We start from the raw sequence: 22,816 nt of genomic DNA, 5'->3' as shown, positions 1-22,816 counted from the left end.
CTCCCCGGCTCATTCCCTAGCCTTTTTCTTCTTAACTTTTTGTTATCTTTCTTTCGTTATCTCTCAATATATTCTCGTCTACACTCTCCAACACCCAACAGCTTCTCGCTGCCCTATCGAATTTGTTGCGGGCATGTGCACATGCACGCAAAAACAAAAGCCATATATGGCCTCTGGAGAATTGTTCATTGGCTGCTATCCGGAGAGAGTACAAATATGCATGCCCCGTGAGCTGCTTGCTGTTCATATAGAAAAAAGACCATAATAGGGTTTTTGGCATGAGGTTGCCACATTTTGACTCTTGTATGTTCCAGTTATGGTCATATCATCAAACAAAGGCGGTGCGATGAGGCTACGTCCAGTGGAAATGAAGGAAGGGAAAATGGCATGAAAATAAACACAATTAAACTTTGGCGTCTCGACTTCAAACGTTCTTTATGAAGTCTGTGTTCACACGAGCGTTCCAGGAATAAATTTTAGAAAGACTAGGGAAGATGGTGAAGTTCTCATCAACTGAAATATCATATCCCACCAAAATATACCCCATTTCTTTCAGGATCATGAAGTATCTTTCTATATAAAATACCATTATTATATCTAGCAGGTTAAAAGGAAGGAATTGATTAAAGGAACACATTTCGAGACAAGGTTTGAAAGGAAAGAATCGATTCCCATACTTCATATTATGTAACTACTCCTAGGGTCACAGGGGGGAGATGGAGCCTATCACAGCTGACATTTAGCAGGAAGTGGGATTCACCCCAGATGCGTCACCAGGTCATCGCAGAGCCAGACTGAAAAACAAGCCATTATTGCCACTGTGCAATTTTAGAGCCATTTCACCTCAATTGCTGGAATTGCTCTATAGGTGGAAGGAACTCAGAGAGGCTGCACATGGACGGAGTGGATGACTCCACGATACGTCTCAGCAGCCCTCGGGAGAGTTGCTTTCCTCTGGTTCTAGCAGGTAGACCAAAACGGGAGCTGAAGCACAAACATTTTATGTCTGGGTCAACACGCTTCAAGATGTCAGGGGAACAAAAAAATTCCCAGAAAACTTTCAAATCCTATTTGTAATTGTTGCCCTTTCAGCTCCAGACAGGTTTTGTTTAGTCTCTTCAAACCTTTCCTGTCCTGCGGAGGCTGTGTGGCGGCATGGCATGGAGCAGCAGATCTATGAAGGGAAGGTATGCTGGCTGGGGAAATAAATGTCACAGCAGGGTGTTCAAGTATACCGGCTGTAAGGCCTAATGTCAGAGCTACTACTCACAGAGAGTTACTTGTATTTATAGGGCTTACTGCTGCTCTTGTCTGGATTCAAAGGGGAGAATTTTTTAAAAAATGTTTCTGATGATGCAATCAGACATTCATCTTCCTCACAGGCATCAAAATCACCCTTTTATCCTCATTTTTTTCAGACTGTAAAAACTTGACATTGCTCATCAAATTTTCTACAATTAAAAAAATGTCTTTCATTGGATGTTTGCAGGAAACTGGGAACATTTATCATATTTTTAAATCAATCAACACATAACCTTCTACATGATGTTGTGTGATGATGATCAGTCTCTTTAACTATCTTTAACATAAAAGATCAGTTTTCATACATGCATAATTTAATATCCTCCTACCTACAATGTCCACCAAGATTTAAATTAAAGAACATAATAAAGATGTAGGTGACTGCATAATACTCTGTCCTACTTTCCCATTACTCAATCTTATTTCCTGACCTGTTTTTTTTTTTTTTTTTTTTTCACATAAGAGAGAGCTTTCGGTGTTGCTTACACAACCCGTGTTATGATTTCATTACCATAAATTTTGAGTGTGGCACCACACACACACACACACACATTTTCCATATTAAAACGTAGGGCTGTGTATTCTTGGCCCATGCTGAGAAGAGATCTCAGATTAATGCTAATTCTTTTCATCTGGTGGAAAAGCAGATGATCTTTTGGCCGGTTCAGACTGTGGGCAGAGATTTGTGAGCTGGACATACGACTGAACATGAATGAGTTCTTAATCTCTTTATTATGATATCAGTGGATTGCATCAGTTGATTAATACTTGTGATGGCTCATGTTGGAATAAAAAACAAGTTCATCCACGTTGATGTCCCCAGTCACCTTGTCTTTGCGTCTACTTGGTCAAATTTAGCTCTCTTCACACTACAGTACTTAATTTATTCTGCCCTTTTATTCTGCCCTTTTCAGATTTTTTTTCCTGACTCTGGTATGTGAATGGTAAAGTTATGAAATGATGGTGTGATGGATATTTTTCAAGCAGCCTGAGCCAAAACCTATCGAGTCTTTCTTTCTTTCTTTCTCTTGTCTTTCTTTATTTCTTGCTTGCTTTTTGCTTTTTCTTTCCTTCAGAACACACAGACTCACACAAACACTCACTCCTTCTTTCACCCCGCTGTGAGGCCACAGCCGTTACATTTGCTCGCATTGCACAAGACAAATACATCTTTTAGGTAGAAGAAAAAGATTGACTTATTAAAACAGTGAGTCACTCCAGATCTGTATGACCACTCATACCAACAGCGCTTACTCAGACCTCATGAGTTTAAGTTGGACTTACTGTAATAAAATATTATTGATTTTGTTTGTAATAAAGTTTAACTGCTACATGTATTTGCATATGCAATGTTGAAATAATAAGTGCAAACATACACAGCACCAAGTACTTTTAAGAAAAGTCAGTTAAATCAAGATCTTTCTCAAGGGACTTCACCCAAAAAAGTACAGGCCTGTTTCACAGCTGAGACACCCTGCTGAAGTCATTTGTTTTCACTGTGTGGCACTAAAAACACCCAAGCTTAACCAAATGTCTTCTGTAGCCTCAATATGCCATTCAGAAGGCTGTCATGGACACTGTCTTGGATCCTCGCTGACAGACGATCCAAATGGATATTACATTAGCTGCAATGCCATGCAGGAAAAGTGCGATTTTATTCCCTGCACCGTGCCAGACAAGTCATGCCTGCTTGACTCTTAGCTGGGAGAGGAAATAAGGTTCTGACTAAGTAGTTATTCAAAATGACCCAATATTCACAGAATTTGTATTGAATGATGACTTAAAATGACATGGGAGCAAGTATGCTTTCAGCTTTTCTTTCTCTGCATGCAACAGAATGTAACAGTGTGTAACACTCATGATGTTCTCTTCAGCAGCAAATACAGTCCTCAATGAGGAGAGCCGAATGACCCCTTGAGACAATCTCATATCACTGTTGCTTTGTTTGTTTCTTCAGACAAACCAACAGATGTGATAATGGTGACTGAAATTCCAAGTTTATAATTAATTATCTTTATCCACCCACAGTACAGATTCAACTGATTTGAGCACATACGAATAATCAATCAGTCATTTATGCAGGAACGTGCTTCATTTTCTTCTGTGCATTAGCGCCATCTAGTGGATATCAACATTATCTGACGGAAGTGACGTCACCTTAAATTCCTACCAATCCGCGGTCGACTCTCAAAATTCGAACGACGACTTACGGACAGTCGAGGAAGTCGGAAGCCGCACTAAAATGAACAGTTTGGCTCTCTAATCGAAGGTACAAACGGATTTTATAGTAACTTTTCTTTACGTAGGAACCAGACAAACACATTCTGGTACGTTTATAATAATACTTTAACTGTTAGCAGACTGCCGCCATGTACTTATTTCGACCGCTTCAACGTAAAATAGCTTGCTAGCTTTGCCATAGGTTAGCTTACCCTTTGTGTTTATCGTGTGTAAACTATTATGCTATGTCGTTTGTAATTAATAACTCACTTCACATTTATTCTAATAGAAGAAACTAAGCCATGGCGAAAGAACGGGTCCACAAGAAGTCCTTCCAGAGGAGTCTGGAGGACATCAAGGAGAAGATGAAGGAGAAGAGAAACAAACGGCTGGCCAGCGCGTCTGCTCCCAGCAGGGGACGCGCACGGATGGCAAATAAAAGCAGCGGTGAGGATCCTCGGGAGTTTACTTTAAAATTAGCATTAAAAAAATATCTAGTGACATCTGAACCATGCTTCCCCTCAGTGGTTAACTCCACACACACCATCCTGAAGGGTGTCCAGCTGAACAACAAGTCGCTGGCCTTGGCTTTGCAAGCTGAGAAGGAGAAAGTGCGTCAGGCCAATGCTGTGATCCTGCAGCTGAAGCGGGAGCAACAGGCCCTGTTCCTCCACCTCCTGCTGCTCAAGAGGAGGCTCAAGGAGCAGCAAAGTCTGACGGCTGTCACTGCAGAGGTACGCCTAAGAAACCTGAACGTCTCAGATGTATGTGTTGTCTAAATAATACAGGTCAACATGTGTTTTCACATGATTGTTTTCCTTGTGTGTTGTTGTAGGTTAACCCTCAAAACAACCTTGTTAAACCCCAGTGCCAAGTGGATTTGCCAAGGTAACTCACTCAAGACAAATGTCACGACATTCTGAATGATCCTTTATCAAGATTTCAATAACTGAACCTTTTTTTTAAATCTCAATTTATAGCAGGAGTCCGAGCAGCCAAAACCTTGAAGATCTTACGGCGTGCAAAGCTTCACCAATTTGTGCAGGTACACACACACACACACACACATTCATTAATACACACAATTACGGTAATCTTTTAGCTCAGCAATAGTGATTAGCCATTACTGTTAAATCTGTTAAATTTTCATGCAATTTTAAAAATAATTTTAGGTAACAGATAACAGATAAAACTTTTTTTCGTGCACAGATTCACATTCGTGAAGATGATCTCATTTAGTCAAATTATTCTTCACATTTGATGAAGAATTACCTGTACTTTATTCTCTATTAAAATATAATTTTCTGGTGTCACTGCTCGAGTGAAATCATAAATCTTAAAATCTGTTTTAATAATATAGGTGATTTTTGTGTCATCATTTCAGAATCTGCAAAGAATGCTCCATCTGAATGTGACATGCAGAGTACCTTGCCATCTACAGTCGGTGTGAGGCGTCGCCATACCGACAGAAGCAGCAGGAGGAGGTCTCAGCGCGTTGCCGAAAAGAGGTCACTGACTGAGAAGGACCCTATCGTGGGCTTGAGCCCTTTAATGGCAAGTCCTGTTAGTAGTGATGAGAGAGACCCAAATCAGCCACAGCGTAGAGCAGAGCCAAGTTGTGAAAGTCGTATTGAGCCCGAAGAGTTTCAGCATTCTACTCCTGAACCCGTCGTACCCGACAAAACTAACCAGCAGCGGGCCGGCAAGAAACAAGCCCAGCAGCAGACCCGCAACAAACCAGAACCGGCTGCACGGAAACCAGAGAGGGGTCGCAAACAAGAACGTGCCCCGTTAAAGAAACCATGGGAGAATTCCAAACCCAGAGCCCGTTCCAAGAGTCGGGACCAGTCGAACACGCGGGTGAAAACTGCCGCGCCCTCGCAAGGGAACAAGCTCAACACCTCGCTGGGATTTAATGACACGTTTGACTTTGACTGTGAAGAGGCGGTACATGTTACACCTTTCAGGGCCAAGGCAGAGGATGATCAGCCAGCCCCGCCCATCAGCGAAGAGGGGGTCCGACCATCAACTGAAGCTTCACCTCTAGCTTCCAAACAACATGAATCCAGCTCGTCGTCACAGTCGTCTGAATCGGAGGACAGCCTTTATGTTCCCAAGACCAGATGGAGACAGACTCCCCCTGACAAGACCAAAGCGGTCGCCACCCGGAGAGGTCGGCCTTCTAGAGCCCTCAGAGAAATAGAAAACATCCCTCCAAAGCAGGAAGTCCCTGGTGAGTTTAGAAGTCTACTTTTTTAACTTCAGCTTTATGGTTACCTCATGGTGTTTAACTGCATTACAGTCAAAACGGTTGTATTTAATTCCTATTGCTGTAGTCTTTGAAGAGGAGTCAAGTCCTAAGCCTACAGACCCTGAAAATGAGGAAGGCTCTCCTCATCAGTTACCTGAATCTAGCCTTACTGATGGTCCTGATCCGACGGTGTTGGAACAGGAAAATCAAGGTGCGTAAATTAAGAATATGTTGACTTTGATTCCTAGAATGTTGTAGCCCACAGTTTGAGTCCTAACCCACAGGACAAGCTGGAAAAAAAATGCTGATTTGCATTCTTGATGATGTCATTATGTTGTAATAAGCAGCTTTACAAAAAAAAAAAAAAGAACGCATTTTCCTTTTTCACAGCTTGCTCTTCACTTTTATATTGCATTATTCACGACGTGATTTCCTCCTTTTGAAAGGTGGATTAAAGCATTTGCTCTGAGCAGATGTTCACTTGAAGTGACTGGAGTGTTCCCTGGCTTTCACAAAGCTGCATTAAAAAAAATCTGATCACAAACTGTTGTAAAAAAAAAAATTGAAGAAAAAAACAAAGATAAGAGGTGTCAGTGTTTGCCTTCAGTTCAATCCATCACATTTTTTGAAAGACTCTTCAGAGATGAAGGTGAGTGCTTTTGTTTGCTGATTAAAATTTATGATTTTAAGATCACTTTGTTTTTTCCAGGATTTCTTGTATCTCAGCAAGGAGCTGTTGAGCAGGATCCTTTGCCCCCTGTCAGCCCTCTGGTTGAAGCTGAGATGATGAGAATCGACAGTGTTCTTTCCTGTTATGGAGACTCCCCCGCTGTGGCGCCCCCTCTGGTACCCCACCAAACACCCCAGAGGGCTGGGACATGCAAGAAAAGTATGTTTATGTGTCTCCTGCTCTATTCTGTTGGAGTTTCTCACTGGTGTGCTGACACGCTTTTTTTCTTGCTTTGGTTCACGTCTTTCTTCACCTTCCTACAGGTGGGCTTGGTGTAAGGACAGCAGGGCGGGGCTTGAGTCTGTGTGACGTGACCAATATGTCCCCTGCAGCGTATCGCAAATTCTCCTGTGGCGGCTCGCGCCCCTCTGACCCCCTGTGCTCTACTCCTGTTCCTGCTCGCAAGCGGCGCTGCACCATGGTGGTGGACTACAAGGAACCCACGCTGAATGCGTAAGTTCAGCAGCAATCACTATTATTTTAAATAGTATTATTTTTGTTGTGTTTGTGGGTTTTTAAGTTCATGCCCAACAATCCTTTTCTCAATTTGACAGGAAACTACGTCGTGGAGACAAGTTCACAGACCTGCAGTTCCTCCGCTCTCCTATTTTCAAACAGAAGTCTGGCAGGAAGTCTGTGCAGAAATCCAGGAGTTCTATGAAGAACCAACAACCATTTAAGAAATACAATGAATCATTTGTTGGATGTCGTTGAAAGCAGTTGTCTGCCTTTTTCTGTTGTTTGGACTTGTTCATCGTATTTGGGGTTTTGAAAAGTGGTTGTTTTTGAAGGTTATGTCTATTAGATAATCACTTTTTAGATCTTATTTATACCTTGTGTATTTCACAGAAATTTTTTCTGTCTCATTATCAATATGTAAATAAAGTATTAGCTATTTCCTGTTCATGGATACATTTTTCACTTCTGTCATCTTTCTAAAATTCTGTATTCTTTTTTGAGGACTTAACTGTGAGTCCATATTTTTGCATACTAATAAATTTTAATTGGTATGTTTGATCTGACAAACTTGACTTATTTTTCTCTGTTGCTTCAAAATATATATTAATGACTGGTGAAATTGCTAAAGTACCATAAATGAAAAGGATGGGCTTCTCAATGAAAGAGAGTATATCTGGGCTAACTGGATGTTTGTGTCAGTCTTGAATTATTAAAATATACCGTAGCCACTTATGGCAGGCCTGTCAAACTCAATTGCACAGGGGGACCAAAAGTCAAAGCAGACTTTTTAGATTACGGGTAATCTAAAAAGTAAACATGGTAAACATTTACTGAACACACTAAATGTTTTTTTTCAACATAGAAACATGGGAATATTATTTCACAATAAACGTAAACTTTATATTAATTAAAATACTTAGCTCTCTACAAAAATATCTTTTGTCAAAGTTAGAAAAGTTAAAACTAGAAACATGCTTTAAAAAAACTGCAAAAATCGAATAAGAAATGCGCTTTTCCACTAAAGTACTAGTAAATTTAACCCACAACTTCAAAACATTTATTCAAAAATCTAACAGATTTCGACACTTGATGAATCTCCTCACTTAAACCTCCCTACACGTCTTTATTTGGAAAAATCTTTTAAAAATGATGTAAAAACATGAAAAACTCGTCACCAGTTTTTGTCGTACTTTTCTCGTGAAATTGAACCAAATATATTTCCTGTTCGTTTGACGCTTTTAATTTGAGCGACCGCCGGACATGAACACATATTGGTGACACTGCCCTCCTGTGGTCAAAGGCCGTATTACACATTTTGACTACTTCCCCATCCACAGGATGCCGGAAGTTTTTGAAAACGCAAATTTTTTTTTGTTGCGTTTACGACTTCCTTCCACACGACAACACAGATATCCGGAACGAAAGTGCAATTTTTAAAAAACGCTGATTTTTAAAAAAAAACAAAAAACGCTGGGTCTGCGTTGGCGTGTGGACGGTGTACCCGCAACTTTTTTCTGTCCAAGGGGCGTGTCCCTGCGTGATGATCAACGCACTGATGCGGATACGTGTGGAAGGACGGAGATCTTTTTGAAAACGCTGTCGTGTGGACGCGAATCTCTTTCTATTAGTGAGCGCACTAAGCGCAGACACCGAGGCACAGAGGAGCCGGTTCCCATCGTTCACTTCAAAGCAGTGACTTTGGGGTGAGGTCCATCACAATTAGATTTAGAAACATCCATCCATCCATCAATCCGTCCATCCATCCAACAAGGAGCCCCAAACTTCCCTTTCCCCGGCCACATCCACCCGCTCTGACTGGGGGATCCCAAGGCGTTCCCAGAAACACCTCCCTATAGGGACTGACTCCTTTCCACCTGAAGGAGCAGCGGCTCTACTCTGAGCCCCTCCCGACCAGCGGTGTTTCTCACCTTCTCTCTAAGGGAGACACCACATCCGCCTGAGAACGCCCATTTCCGCCGCTTGCATCCGCGATCTCGTTCTTTCGGTCACCACCCATCGCTCCTGACCAGGTGAGGGTAGGGACGGAGACGGAGAGCTTTGTCTCTCGGCTTCGAACCGTTTGCGACATTTGTGCCGAAAACGGTTTCATTATTCGGCGCCCCAAGCAATGAGATATAGATTACATGTTCATGCATGTGTATGTAATATAAATACATGTATTTATGTGCTTGAATTACATCGGAGGATTAGGACCACTGGGGGGAAAAAAGGTCTATATTGTGAGATTTAAATCGGAATTCTGACTTTAATCTGAGAACTGACTTGTTTTCCATCATTATTTGTATGCCTATGTTTATATTTTGTAAACGTTTATTTCATACGCTTGGGTCAGCTGGGGGTTCTTATGCATTTTTATTTAGAAATAATAGTTTTTCCAGTTTAAGTTTTGAGCCGATTCCTCTTCTTGGACACGATTTCCCCAGCTTTGGAGAACCCCCCCACCCCCCACAGGGCACAGAGGACGCTGATGATGCCAGGTACTGGTTTGTGAGGTGGAACAGGAACAGAAACTCCAGATTCGGCCGACCAGGTCTCTTCAGCCACACTAAAACGTTGCGTTCACGGCAGCTTCACTTGGTGAATTCACGGTGATGAAAAAACATCTCCTGAGATATTTTTTATTCTTTAATTCTTCTACTTTTTTTAGTTTCTGGTCTGCATTCAGGTTTTTTTTTTTAAATTTAGCTTGTTCCGATGTTTTGTCTCGAAGTGCCGTCTTAGATTGAATTCCTTCGTTACAGCCACAAATCAGACATCCGGGTTTACCGACAGTCAGTAAACACAACCTCCCGTCGGGTTTAAAACCCTGTTTTCAGAATTACTTTTTATTTTCGCCTTTGTTAAGGATTAGCTTTGACATTATAACAGGTTTGGAGACAGTAAACAGACTCTTGTCTTGAAGGATGCGGGAATGTTCCCCGGTAACCTATCATTCTGTAACGCAGCTGGTGCGCTGCATTATGGGATCTGTAGTTTACGTCGTATTGGCGCTTCTTATGGCCAGGTCATCAATAAAAATAATAACAGATCAATATAAAATGATCTCCCGGGCCAGATATAATTGTATTACGGGTCGGATATGGCTCTCAAGCCTTGAGTTTGACACATATGACTTATGGTAATGAAATATGATTCTAATTATTGGAATAGTATAAAGGCTTTTCTTATTGGACCTGGAAGGCTCCTTACAAGGCTCATAAAAGTTGTAATGTAAAAACCTGCAATGCCCTAGAGATGGAAAAACAACATTAGGAGGAGATGCAACATTAGCCTCACTTGTTTTATTTCAGTCTAGAAAATAGGCTAATGCTATCATTAAAATCAATTGTACAAACAGCATGAAATAACTTTTCCAGGCATATTACAAAATGTATTTCTTCCTAATGTTTGAAAAGTACAAATAACTTTTTACAAAACAGCAAAACTACATTGTATATTGCACATTTTCATTTATCTCCAAAGTATAAAGTTATCAATCTCCATCTGCAGGACAACAAATAAGAAAGAATAAATTAAGACCTTGTCTTTAGCATATTTTTTTTAAATTACAGCACATAAATAAGAATAAAATCTAAATAATTCAATTAGTCCTTAGTCAACAGCGGTAATTTAAAACACAAGATGCTCTCATTCGCGTTAACTAATACTTGGAAAAATAAAAGTGCATTTCAATTGTCAAATTGCCCTACGCGGCTTAGTGGAAAAAGGTTAATTTTTTTTTTTAGCTCTGAAACAAAATATATGTTATATACACATTTAAAATATACAGTGGGTATAAGTGCTTTTAAAACATTGCAATAAATCTATTCCACTTTTGGCAGGATGAACTCATCACAAACTTTGACCTTCGTAATGCCATGCACGCTCACGGGAACAAAGTGAAAAAAGATGGTAAGAATCCACATTCCTCACAGTAATACCTGTGTATCTAGTTAATACAATGTACGATGTGGTTACTCCTCATGGCAACGCTACCTGAGTCACCTGAGGAGATGAGGCAGACACCCATAATGCATGGGGGAATGAAGGGGTGGGATGAAAGAAATGAAGACAAAATCAGGTGTTTGGTGGTTCTGCAATCAGCTGTCATTCTGAGTGGCCTTCCGGTCTTGGATACAAAATACTGGAAGCATTCTGTCCTGTTTAATTTCTCCTTTCTATGACACCTTCTTTTGTGTTTTTCCCATGGGATTCTGGGATATGTGATGAAGCGTGACGATGATGTTTCCACTACTTAATGTCAGCAACAAGCCTTGCAGGCCTTCAGTGAGGCTCTCCCTAGTGGCCCAGTCTAAACTACCGATTCACGATCTGAGACACCACCATGCAACAACAGAGTGCTCATCTGACACCCATTGGAATCTGTAACGCAAAGATCTATGTCTGAAACCTGCCCCCCTCCAGAATCAGTAGTCATAATATCAGCATCTCATGCATGTAACTGTCTTTTGCTCTACACATGAACAGGACATCCTTTGCTAATGTGAGGAGAAATATCTTTGTCTTTGCTACTTCTCAATGAGGCCTGCTTCCTTGATCTTAGTGTAGAAGAATTTTTCCAGTAAGTTGGCACACTTGTAGTACTCGCTCTCCGGAGGGTTATATTCACGGCAGTTGGTGAAGATGCGCTGCATGTCCGCCATGAACAGCTTACGTGTTGTGTAGTACCTGCTCTTCAGACGCTCGCTCATTGTCTTGAGGTCTGTAAAAAAACCCCACAAAAAACCCCGAATCAGGTACTTCACACTGTGAAGAAATTTTAGCTTTTCTGTAACCACACTGAGAAAATTTTTTTTTTTAAATTTGATACCACATAGATTTCATTAAAAAGATAATGTGTATATTTTTGATACATTCAATAGATTCACTTTAAAATCACCTTCTCACAGAAATGTCAGAGTTTAGCGCTGTTTAAAGTGTACAGTTTGTGAGATATACTCCTGATGAGATAAAACATCCCTAAGTTTTCCAAACTAAGTGTCTAAATGTTAAACTACTGACTTTGATTACTACAAAGTATGTGTAAAGTTTGGTATAGCTAGTATCTTTAACTTCTGTGATGCAATTTGGACAAAAAAAGAAATTACAGTTATGCTAATGACTGTCATTTATACCTTAAAATAGTCCAAACACAAATATTGAAAGAAATGAAACATCTGGAGCATAATACACACATACTATCAACAAACAAACATCGTCTGCTCTCTTGTCAGATCAGATCACTGTGAATAGCCTGTACACATACCCATTGGGAAACGAATGACCTGGTAGTATCCAGGAGCCTCTGTCTTTTTCACTGGCTCCATGAAAGGCCAAGCATTCTGGTGACTCTAAGACATAAAGAGTCATCTGGTGAGAATAAAGTGTGTGTTTCTGTCATAGGCAGACGGGATCTCAATGTGGGACTGATCCTCACCTTCACATGTTGAAGGATGGTCTTCAGAGTGCTGTACAGCTGATCTGGGTCCTTCAGTTCCTTCCTAAAAGATGGTGAGTAAAACAAACTATATTTACAGATGGTATATTCTACCTTGACATATAAATGTTATGAGAAAAGAAAGGTACTATTTTTCATTAGGGTCAAACTTACCCTTTGCCCATAGGTTTCCATCCAGTTTCACCTGTTGATATAGATTCAGTAAAGTAAAAACAGAAAAAAATAATAAAAGTCATCCGTGAACGTTGAATGCGAAACAAAAAAATATACTCAAATCAATCAAATCAGCAATCAAAAAGTAACGTACGTATGCCAGGAATGCTCTCAATGGGAATCTGCCGAACTCCTTCCTTAAAACAGGATAGTCCAGGATAGACTTTTCTGATCTGAGCTTGCTTTCTCTCTATCAGCTTCTTTATGATCTAGGAACATTTTACAATACAGTAAATACAAGGGCTAAAAAACACAAAATGAAACATTTTAAATACAGTAATTAAATACAGAAAACAAAACCACCTCCTTTTGCTTCTTGATAATGACAGAGAACTCTGTGTAAGGAATGCTGGGGTTGAGCTCACAACCCATGAGTGTGGCTCCCTCATAGTCCTTAATGTACCCCACATATTTGGCCTTGGGGACTTTGATGTCCTTTGAAAAACCCTATAGAAAGAAGAGATATCTGGTTTTATGCCACCGTTTTAGAGGACGATACCCTCTCATGCTCTACTGTTGTTCTAGTTCTACGTTTTTTTGAAGTTAATCAAATGGCACAATTTCTTCTGTTAAACTTCTTGTTTTGAAACTCAAAATGGTTTTTATAACGATAAAAACAGGTATGCATTTTGATGGACGTAACTTATTACCTGCTTCTTGAAGTAGCCAATTGCGTACTCATCAGCATACGTGAGAAAGTTGAGGATTTCATGCTTTATGTGATATTCCTTCAGGTGGTTCATTAAATGGGTCCCATAACCCTGCAATAACAGGGCAAATAAAGTGAAACCTGACCAATCAAATAACCTTGACCAAGCCAAAAGAAAACCCCGCCAAACTGCTCTTACCTTAACCTGTTCGTTGGAAGTGACGGCGCAAAAGACGATTTCAGTAAAACCTTGCGACGGAAACATCCGAAAACAGATCCCTCCGATCACACGGCCATCTTTGATCAATGACAGTGTCTTGTGCTTCCTGTCAAAAGATGCATTGATTTTGGTCAGGAAATGTCTGATTCTGCATGTCAGGATGAAGCATGGCCAACACTCACGGATCAAAAACTAGCCGTGTGATGTACTCCTTGGGCATGCGGGGCAGCTGGTGTGAGAACACGTTCTGGAGGCCGACGAGCCACATTAAGATCCTCTTATTGGGCTTCTGGTTGAGGGAGTTCCCGATGACGTGGAATTCGATCACGCCTCTGCGCTCTTCGAGACGGGCAGCTTCGTCGCGTGCAGAATGAGCTGACAGCAGACTGGTCTACAAGGGAAAGAAAGTGCAAGATAACATGGATCATATTTTTGTACCAAAATTTTATTTTGACAATTTTTAAACAACACATCTGCTTCACATTGATAAACATTATGTTTTAACCACCCATATCTAACAGTAAACCAATGGGAAAAAGCGAAAGTTGTTTCTCTCATAGGGTACAGTTATTTCATTTCATGTTAAGAGAATCTGAACAGAAGAGGTGAAGTTAACTGATTACCTCTGGAATGGCAGCAGGGTCTGTGATGGTTGCCATGACTTCATTGATGAGGTCCACGGGGATGTCACCTACCACCCGTGGTTTCTTGTTTTCCTCGTGGGAGAGAGGCTCTGATGGTTTTCGTTTCTCTCCAACTAAAATTCACAGACGTTACCCAGCATTTATGGTTGGCTTTTCAGATCTCTTCTCTCTAATTGGTAACCGTTTGCAAAGGCAGAACTGACTTTCTTCCAGCATTAATGTCTTGAAACTGAAAATCTCATTGTGGTTCTGATGTATATTTCACTTCTGAGTCTTGAAAAACAAGTATGGCACAAAGATGAAAATTCAAATCTGATGAAATGGGATGAATGCGGTTTCGAGTACCATTTAAAAAACAAACAAACCTGGGTTTGGCTCCAGCACAGATGCTGTTTTCCTGGCAGGACTGACGCTCCTGCAAGTGGATGAGTCGACTGATACAGGACTGGTGCTGTAGTATGGCGGTCTGGCCACAGGGGGCGCACTGATGACTGAAGAGTAACAAATAACATGAAGCTCTTTCATATTCTCATCAAACACTTAAATCTTAAATGTCTTAAATGTGTTTTAATATTAGAGGTCAGCTTGTGTGGTGAGTCTGGATTGGTGTGTTTCCTCTAAAAATAGTGAGGGTTGCGTTACCTGTGTGTATAGGAATTTGTCCTCCTGACGATCCTGCCAAGAACTCTTGGCTCCAGATAGGAGAACTGTGGCTATACACCTCTTCCTCCAACATTGACAAGAGTCTAAGTGAAAGAATCCAAAACAAATATATCTTTAGTATATATGAACGTTGGTCATGTTCACTCATAATCTGGGTTTGTCAACCCTTGTGCCATCCAGACCTGATAAAGACCAATCAGATGATCAAATCTATCTCACAGCAACACAATCTCATTGGTATCCTAATTTTATTGCGTTTTTTAAAAATGTGATCAGCACTTTGTTTGTGTATTTTTTTCAGTTCCCTCAGGTACTTCTAGTATCAACCTCTGGGATCCATCAGCTGCCACCTCCGTTAGTGTCTGGACTCCATTTAATGGATCTATCTTACTACTGCTCAGGGGAGACAGTCCTTTATTACAGTTTCTATAAATTCTTAATCATCAGTTATCATCTGCATTGTTTTTCCTGGTTGAGATTGTATGCTAGTTTGTCTATATACATAAATTCGTGATTAATTCTGTTTAAAATCTATTTTCTTACTTGGGAAAATGTGTGAGGATGAGAGTACGTTTCTCAGGCGGCAGCTTGTCCTTTTCCTGTCTAGCTTGCTCCAGCAGTTGTTTCCTCATAACAGTGAACACTGAACGCAGCAGCGTCCGGCCGAAGATCTGAGTGGTCTCGTACCGGGGCAGACTGTCACAGAACTGAGGCACATTACAGTAACAGAGCCATCTGCAGGAAAATCCCCCCCCCCATCTCAGATTAGATGAGTCTGGTGAACTTTAACAAGACGTTAATGGTGACACGGCTACCTGGTGTAGTTGGATTTGTATCCAGCTGCATCATCACTGGGAACCCTCTGGCGTCTCTGAGAGGGTGTCTCCAGCTGCCAGTAGTTGATCTGGTTGAGAAACATCTTGGCCAGCTCCATAATGGTTTGACGTTCTTTAGATGGCAGGTGGCTGAATTTGTACTGGACAAAATTGTTCACCCCCTATACGGGACAGAGGAAAAAAGAATTGAATGGCAGTTTCAGTTGCTTTTGTGTTGCAGCTGACGTGCATGTGGTTACCTGCTCGATGCTTGGTTTTTCAAACGGAGGACTCTCTTGTGCTTCTAATGTTGGTTTACCCATCTGTAGGATGGATTTCCTCAACAGCTAAAAAAATATACAAAGGATTGTGTTTATTTGTGCATAAAGCGTACTTTAAAGTCTCCCGTTTTCATATTTTCATTGTAAAATCAGGGGCTTACTTTGAAGAGAGAAAAGTAGACCTGCTTGGTGTCAGCATCCTCCTCTTTGTGGACACATGTGTAGAGATATTCAACATCCAGGACAATACCCAGAAGTCTGTTCATTTCTTCCTCTGAAACATTTTCTAGATGGGTCACGTGGTCACCTAAATGGAAAGATTGAACCTTAAAATGACTGTAACATAACATAGAAAACATCTTTAGTCATTATGCCTCATCTTCACATAATACTGTAAATGCAGTATAAAATGCACTGATTTGTACATCAGCTGTCACTCCATTCCGAGACTTTCTGACATACCCAGGGTATGAGAGCAGCTCCGGCAGGGCTCCTGCAGATTAACAGTGCTGTTCTGCTGGTCGGTTCGTGGGGGTGTTGGTGGGGGGTTCTGACTTTTCCAGCCATTACACTTACAGGCGCCCTCAGCCTAGTACAAACATAAAAGAACATAAACAGGAAAAATGAAGTAATTCTACCTTTTTTTTTTGAGTGGCAGTAAATATGGGAGAAATATTTATGGTTCCTTGCAGGTTACAGATGGTCTTCTAACAGTTGTTTATCTATATTTTGATCACACTCATGCAAGAGAAATCAAGCATATGACCTCTAAATAACATTTTATTTCTGGTTCGTTGTATTTTTTTTTTTTATACAGAAAATGTGTTACAGTGACAAACAAACAATTTAAAAGGTGACAAAGACATTCAAGTCAGTAACGGTGTGTTTTGACTTTGGCATGACAGCCCTTCAAACAGCAGCAATTCACCATTTTTTAAAAAATGTCTTCAAAAAAAAAAGAAATAATAAGTAGGAGAATTTTGCACACAAAATGCTAGCATTGGAGTAATATGCTGATCGGTCGTTATGGATTGTGACTGGCTGGGACAGGACAATCTTCCTAAAAGTTTACTATATGAGGGACATTTAAAGATGGAACGCGACGACCTTTGATTTGACAGCTAAATATAATGATCACAACTAATTACAGGAAGACATTTCACAGCAATTAAAATCCATAATTTACTGGTGTTGTAAGTAATTTATCTTTTATCTTTAATACATAATAAACATAATGAACGGTTCTTATCATCATTAAGGTTACATTTGTGGACCAGCTCGCGAGCGCCCCCTACATGACGCGGAAGTGCTGACAGTGAACTATCTCTACGCTATTAGAGCATCTCTGACGGACGATCTCGATCTTCCTTTAATATCCGCACGTCACCGTCAGCTGAAGCTGCCGCTCTGCGCATGCGCAACGAAACAACAACAAACTCCGCCCCTCACTGCCTGCCCACCCCCAGCAGCTGTCACCCTGTCAAAACAAAGACACAGTCCGTCTCTGCAGACGATAAACTGCGCAGACTTGATCGAAATCAATACACGTCACGACCGCGCGTGGACGGAGTGCGCGTGGAGTGGACGCGGCAAAATTTCCTGTTGTAAGCGTCGGGGCGTGCACGCGCACACACTGTGGCGATGCACGCGCCCAGGTGCCAGCGCCAAGCCAATGTTTACGTTGACCAACCCCCCACCTAAACACCCACATTCAACAAACTGCTTGCAACTGGAAAGCCAATGCTACAAGTCCGGTTGTAAACATCAGCGCGTCGATCGATCATATTTGTCGATATCGTCTTTCAAATATTGCTTCATACATGCAAAATTTAAAAAAAAAAAAAAAAAAAAAAAAAAATGAAGTACGGCAATGGCTTCCTTTGCTGCGCTTGCATTTTGTAAACTACTGCAACCAAGTCCAGGAAATACCGTTAATGGAGAACAGAATCGCAAAACAACCGCCTTCATAACGTCAGCGATCTGCAAATACAGCACAGCTTACTTTGCACGATGAATACACTCCGAGTTTTTCCAGCTTCTTCGGCCGAGGTGAGGAGCGGAGTTGCGCCTTCTTCACGGCGATACGTGCGGATCCTCCAGCGGCGCCGGAGCCCTCCGTCCCTCCGGCTCCAGGAGCGGCCGGAACCAAGCCCGCAGCCCCGATGGCCGGCGAACCTTGTTGAATCCCAGCGCCGTCGGCCATGATTCACACCGAACCCCCTGACGGGACCCCCGGCCCGGAAAAAATGTTTTTTTCTGCCGTCCGCTCTATTCTACAACCGGAGGATCAGACATGGCGCTCATCCTTATTTTCAATTTCTCACTGTAGGCCGATTTTCCTCCGCTAGGGGACTCGATCGGGAGAGGCCAATTCCTCCACAATTCAGAGGAGGTCACAAACTGCAACCAAAATTTCAAGGTCATATCGAATAAATGGGGCTTAGTACACGGAGACATGTCTGCACATGCGTTGCCTGCTAATTCACAGTACCTGAATTAATTATAAGGGGGTAAACCTGCATCATTATGAATAATCTATCCAGGGAACTTTTATAATAACACTTAAAACTATTTTTTTTAAAAAATTAAATGGCTAAATAGATGGCATCTAGTTATAGTCAGAAATAATTGAAGGAATACATTTTAAACCATAATTTATAACCTGAAGTGACCTTATGGCAAACAGGCATCAAGTCCACGCAACACACACAGACACAGCCAGATTACAATAATAAATTGTCAAATTTATTTCAGTATTTATTTGGTCATTACATAACAGTACAGTAAAATGCTTGCATTTAAATGTTTTCGGCAAAAATTACGTGTTCACGGCAAAAAACATACAATTTACATCTTTATTTATTGTGTGTTAATTCATTTATTCATGAATCACCATCGTGCCAGCAGATCATTGTTACACTGTTCCTAGAATATCAAGGTTACTAAGATTTTATGGAGAAACAGACTGTTGGTTAATCTAATTGTTTGTTTTTTTTACTCTGCCGGACTCCAGTAGCGATTTAACCACCAGTGTTGCTGGTCTACTAACTGGGAGGAGATCTGGACAAGGTGTTGTAGTCTGATACCACTAAAAAAGTTAGTGAAATGTGAGAAATGTTAAAAATAGAAACCAAAATGTTTGGATATTGTTTCTTTTTTTTTCTTCTGAAAAAAGGGTACACGACAGATGATTAAATAAATGTTTAGTTAATAACACTACATACATTTATAAAAACCACCGATGATTCAAATTTAACCATTTGTGCGAAAAAAAAGAACAGCAAAAACAAAACAAAAATTTCCATACTCAGATTGTAGCTGTTTTTTCCTCTAACTATACAGTTCTTTCCGTGATTATCTAGACAATTCCCTAGCAAGCATCCTGTCACCAATAAATGAAAAAAAGACTACACTGCAACACCCTATTTACAGTATATTATTTATATATTTATATTATGTATATATATTTATATCACACTGGCTGTAATTATGACAGGATATATTCATGAGCATCATTAGTGCAAGGCATGAGTAAGACAGACAGTGAAAGGAGTTCATGTACTGTATGTGTGTGTGTGGAATAGAATGTATAGCGGTGTGATGGGTAAGGGAAACAAAAGGTGTGCTCAATGTAGATGAAGGAGAGCTGTAACAGACGTGTGTGTGTGTGTGTGTGTGTGTGTGTGCGTGCGCGCTTATGTACAATGTTTAGGTCAGACAGGACAAAGGACTATGTCACATGTGTGTTGATGTGAAGAAACAAACACACACACACAGGTGTGAGTGAGTCTGTGGATGAAGTCTGTCACCAGCCAGCCAGCCCAGGCCCCGTTTATACACACTGACACACAACTGTGTCTAAAGCACTTCCTAATCAAGAGAAGATGACCATTAATGTTGATTCAAAGGGGATCATGAAGCAGCCTTACATATTGCAACTCCCAATTCATTACCATCACCTTCGCTTATAGCAGATGCAAACCCAGCAGCGATCCAGCAACATTAACACAATGGAAACGCACATCCGCATCACCCAAAACATTTAAGACGGAAAACAAGGAACCCCAGGATGGCCACAAAGGATGTTCCACAAGTGATTTATAAAAAGACACTGTATTACAAGATGGGGAGGTGGAGACACCTTGATGTGAAGAAAGCCCAGGGTTCTGTTGTGTTGTTCCTACAGACACATTGTACAATGCATCTATGGACAGACATATGGAGGAACAGCCAGACAAAGGTGTCTCCAGCCGCTAGGAGAGAATTTATAAGGAATTTGGTTCATGAATAATTTAAGTCTAAGATCAAAGTGTCGATGTGACGAGAGGCGTGTGGAGCTTAGGGTTCCTCTCTTTCTCTTTCTGCTTCTCAGATTGAGGAACAACTCTTTTCTATAACAGCCATTTTTTCCTGTGCAACCGCAAGACAGAAAGGAAAAACTGTTTTTTTCATTTATGTTTTTAGGCCATGTATGTCTACAAGTATGTGCATTCATAATTTTTGTTTTTACAATTAGAGAAAACAATAATTATCAAAAGATTTGAAAAAAAAAAGTAGTAGTAGAAAGAAAAGTCTTCCAGAAAAAGGAAAATTATTACGTCTAAGTGCTGAAAAGAGAATGATGAAAGGCAGGGTGCAGAAACATCTCTCATATCTGTTACTATGAATCTATCAATAATAAATGAATGACGGGAAAAGATGAATAAGAGAAATGAGGAGAGAATTGTAGGGGTTTAAAATGATCGAGGCAGAACTGTGACGGAGAAAAAGAGGCAGAGATCAATGCAATGACATTGACTTCATTACTGCAAAAACGAGTGTGTGTGTGGGACCTCTTGTTTTGTAAATGGATATAAGAGTACAACACGTTGCATTAGTAACTGAATTCGGGGCATCAGCCACATTAGTTACTGCTACACAGGTTGGTCGGGTGGGAGGAGTTCTTCGTGTTAGTTACTGCAGCAAGGGGCCTTGGCTGGCTGGGCCGTTTCTGTCAGGTCCACGCCCCGGCTCCGCCCACTAGTGGCTCCTGCAGCCTGAGGCTCGTTCTTCGGCAATCTCTTAGCTAAAAGAAAAAATTAATAAGGAAAACTAAATCTCAAGAACTGACATTTCTCATTTGCTGCATAAAGAAGTTAAATGAAATATCAGGAATTACCCACCAATAGCCATAAATATCTCGTTCACATTCATAGACGTCTTGGCTGACGTCTCCATGAAAAGTAAGCTGTTGTCATCTGCGTAAGACTGGGCATCCTGTTGACAACAAAACATTATCCGTGTGTGTTCTCATGTGTATAGTCACATTCATAAACAAGACTGTTATATGTGGTACTGAACCTGCAAGTCAAAGCAGTTACAATAAGTGGAACCAATCTCCTGTAATGTAGGTTTTATATGTAAACAATACCACAGACACATCCATCAGAATTTCCGGAGTATTCCTCAGTAATGAAAAATCATTAAATGTACTCCAAAGACAACGTTTGTTTGGTCTGACCTGGAAATCGACTGCTCTCTTGTTGGCTAGGTCAGCCTTATTGCCTGACAGAGCGATGACTATGTTAGGGCTAGCTTGTCTTTGCAGCTCTTTCACCCAGTTCTTTGCCCGTGCAAAAGACTCCTGAAGACATAAGGAAACATAACATCACATTATCAGTAACTTTAAAAGACATTTCCTTTAAGAATCATGCAAGTTTTGAGGTAAATCCAAATAATTAACAAATTGGATTAGCACTTAATCTGGGATGCATGAACGTGCCTCATTTGTGATGTCGTAGACCACAATGGCAGCCTGTGCACCTCTGTAATACATGGGTGCCAGACTGTGGTAACGCTCCTGACCTGCTGTGTCCCAGATCTCAAACTTGACTGTTGTGTCATCTAGACACACTGTCTGGGTGAGAAAGGCCGCTGTAAGGCAAAGATAAGGTTGGGGTGAGTCAGTATTGGATAATCATTATCATCACCAGAACAACACTTTAACAACCTCATGGACCCAAAGTAGGTGATGACCAATAATCAGTACAGGATGGCTGTGATCTTCAGGCACTGACCTAGAAACAGACAGAAACCTGTAGCGGGCGTCATTACTAGAGCTCAAGAAGACTTCTAACAGCCATTGTCTGAACAGATTTGATGCTGCCTCCCCAAATACAAGTTGAAATGCTTTCATTGCTTATTTCAGCCAGATCATGTCAAAACATACACTGCATGTATAAGAAGAACATAATTTTAATGTAAAAGAATCCAGGTGCTCAACTAGTTTGCCTTCAGTCCCTATTTCATAACCCATATAAGCTAACTGGCTCATCATATAATGTTAAGATACAACAAAAGAAACCCTGAATTCTAGAGCAGCTGAAATGCAATATCAGCTGAGAATTAGACAAAGAGTCTCTAAGAACAGCACATTCTTCTGCCAAAGATAAAGCAATTGTCTCCTCAGACTACAAAAGCAAACAGTGTTGAGATGAGATGCAGAGGTAATCATGAACCTCTAACAACTTTGTAAAAAAAAATGTGTTGTAAGCCTCAAATTACAAATGACGATATAAGTTCTTGGAGAAAAACTGTAACATTTAGAAAATGCAGACACAAATATAAAACCTTTAACCTACACAAGAAAAACACGGTCTGTTAAAAAGACACTCACCTCCTATTGTGCTCTCCTGGAATTCATGGAACTGACCCTTGACGAAGCGGAGCACTAAGCTGGACTTGCCAACGGCTGATTCCCCCAACAGCACCAATTTAAACTGACAGATTTTAGTCCCTGCATTGGGTCCATTGGGTCTCGTAGCACCTCCTCGACTGGCCATGACCTAATCAGATCCCCTGGTGTCCTGTGTACCAAACCTCACAATCAGGGCTTCTGCAGCAAGAAGCATGAGGGAAAAAAGTAGGTTTAC

General features: G+C 40.9%; 4 protein-coding genes across 8 annotated transcripts in view; 2 read left to right on the top strand and 2 right to left on the bottom strand.

The window, feature by feature from the left end:
* Nucleotides 1–3,501: 3,501 nt before the first annotated feature.
* On the top strand, nt 3,502–7,426 carry sgo1 (shugoshin 1). 3 transcript variants are annotated; one of them, XM_068333362.1, is made up of 10 exons: nt 3,502–3,571; nt 3,812–3,969; nt 4,048–4,256; nt 4,358–4,410; nt 4,506–4,567; nt 4,907–5,755; nt 5,859–5,984; nt 6,483–6,662; nt 6,767–6,956; nt 7,058–7,426. In XM_068333362.1, the coding sequence occupies exons 2-10, from the start codon at nt 3,825–3,827 to the stop codon at nt 7,215–7,217; spliced, it is 1,974 nt and encodes a 657-aa protein (XP_068189463.1). In that variant the 5' UTR covers nt 3,502–3,571; nt 3,812–3,824; the 3' UTR covers nt 7,218–7,426. The 3 variants fall into 3 exon arrangements, with proteins under 3 accessions (XP_068189463.1, XP_068189461.1, XP_068189462.1); XM_068333360.1 differs by having other exon boundaries at nt 4,503–4,567; XM_068333361.1 differs by having other exon boundaries at nt 3,527–3,629; nt 4,503–4,567.
* A 3,358-nt stretch (nt 7,427–10,784) lies between these two features.
* Nucleotides 10,785–22,816, top strand: part of otud6b (OTU deubiquitinase 6B) — an 18,619-nt gene continuing 6,587 nt past the window's right edge. For both annotated transcript variants that reach the window (XM_068333537.1, XM_068333538.1), the window contains exons 1-2: nt 10,785–10,874; nt 12,366–12,473. In XM_068333537.1, coding sequence (XP_068189638.1) covers nt 12,471–12,473 — 3 coding nt within the window. In that variant the 5' untranslated portion in view covers nt 10,785–10,874; nt 12,366–12,470. The remainder of the gene's footprint in view (nt 10,875–12,365; nt 12,474–22,816) is intronic.
* On the bottom strand, nt 10,868–18,484 carry kat2b (K(lysine) acetyltransferase 2B). The gene is made up of 18 exons (XM_068333536.1): nt 17,908–18,484; nt 16,368–16,494; nt 16,067–16,212; nt 15,885–15,971; nt 15,625–15,806; nt 15,353–15,544; nt 14,789–14,892; nt 14,512–14,637; nt 14,126–14,259; nt 13,685–13,893; nt 13,482–13,608; nt 13,284–13,394; nt 12,937–13,080; nt 12,728–12,842; nt 12,574–12,604; nt 12,400–12,463; nt 12,229–12,313; nt 10,868–11,685 (listed from the first exon to the last, which is right to left on the bottom strand). The coding sequence occupies exons 1-18, from the start codon at nt 18,106–18,108 to the stop codon at nt 11,492–11,494; spliced, it is 2,379 nt and encodes a 792-aa protein (XP_068189637.1). The 5' UTR covers nt 18,109–18,484; the 3' UTR covers nt 10,868–11,491.
* The window catches only part of rab5aa (RAB5A, member RAS oncogene family, a), a 6,575-nt gene continuing 2,387 nt past the window's right edge, over nt 18,629–22,816 (bottom strand). Inside the window, exons 2-6 of one of the 2 annotated variants that reach the window (XM_068333541.1) lie at nt 22,561–22,779; nt 21,667–21,818; nt 21,406–21,528; nt 21,068–21,161; nt 18,629–20,970 (exon numbers count right to left, since the gene is read on the bottom strand). In XM_068333541.1, the coding sequence (XP_068189642.1) occupies nt 20,855–20,970; nt 21,068–21,161; nt 21,406–21,528; nt 21,667–21,818; nt 22,561–22,726 (651 nt within the window). In that variant the 5' untranslated portion in view covers nt 22,727–22,779 and the 3' untranslated portion in view covers nt 18,629–20,854. The remainder of the gene's footprint in view (nt 20,971–21,067; nt 21,162–21,405; nt 21,529–21,666; nt 21,819–22,560; nt 22,780–22,816) is intronic. The other variant, XM_068333542.1, reaches the window with a different exon arrangement.

This window comes from Antennarius striatus, chromosome 14 (genome assembly GCF_040054535.1).
Source record: "Antennarius striatus isolate MH-2024 chromosome 14, ASM4005453v1, whole genome shotgun sequence".
Lineage (NCBI taxonomy): Eukaryota > Metazoa > Chordata > Actinopteri > Lophiiformes > Antennariidae > Antennarius > Antennarius striatus.
Note: the sequence above shows the minus strand (reverse complement) of the source record. Positions and strands in the feature narration are given on the sequence as shown.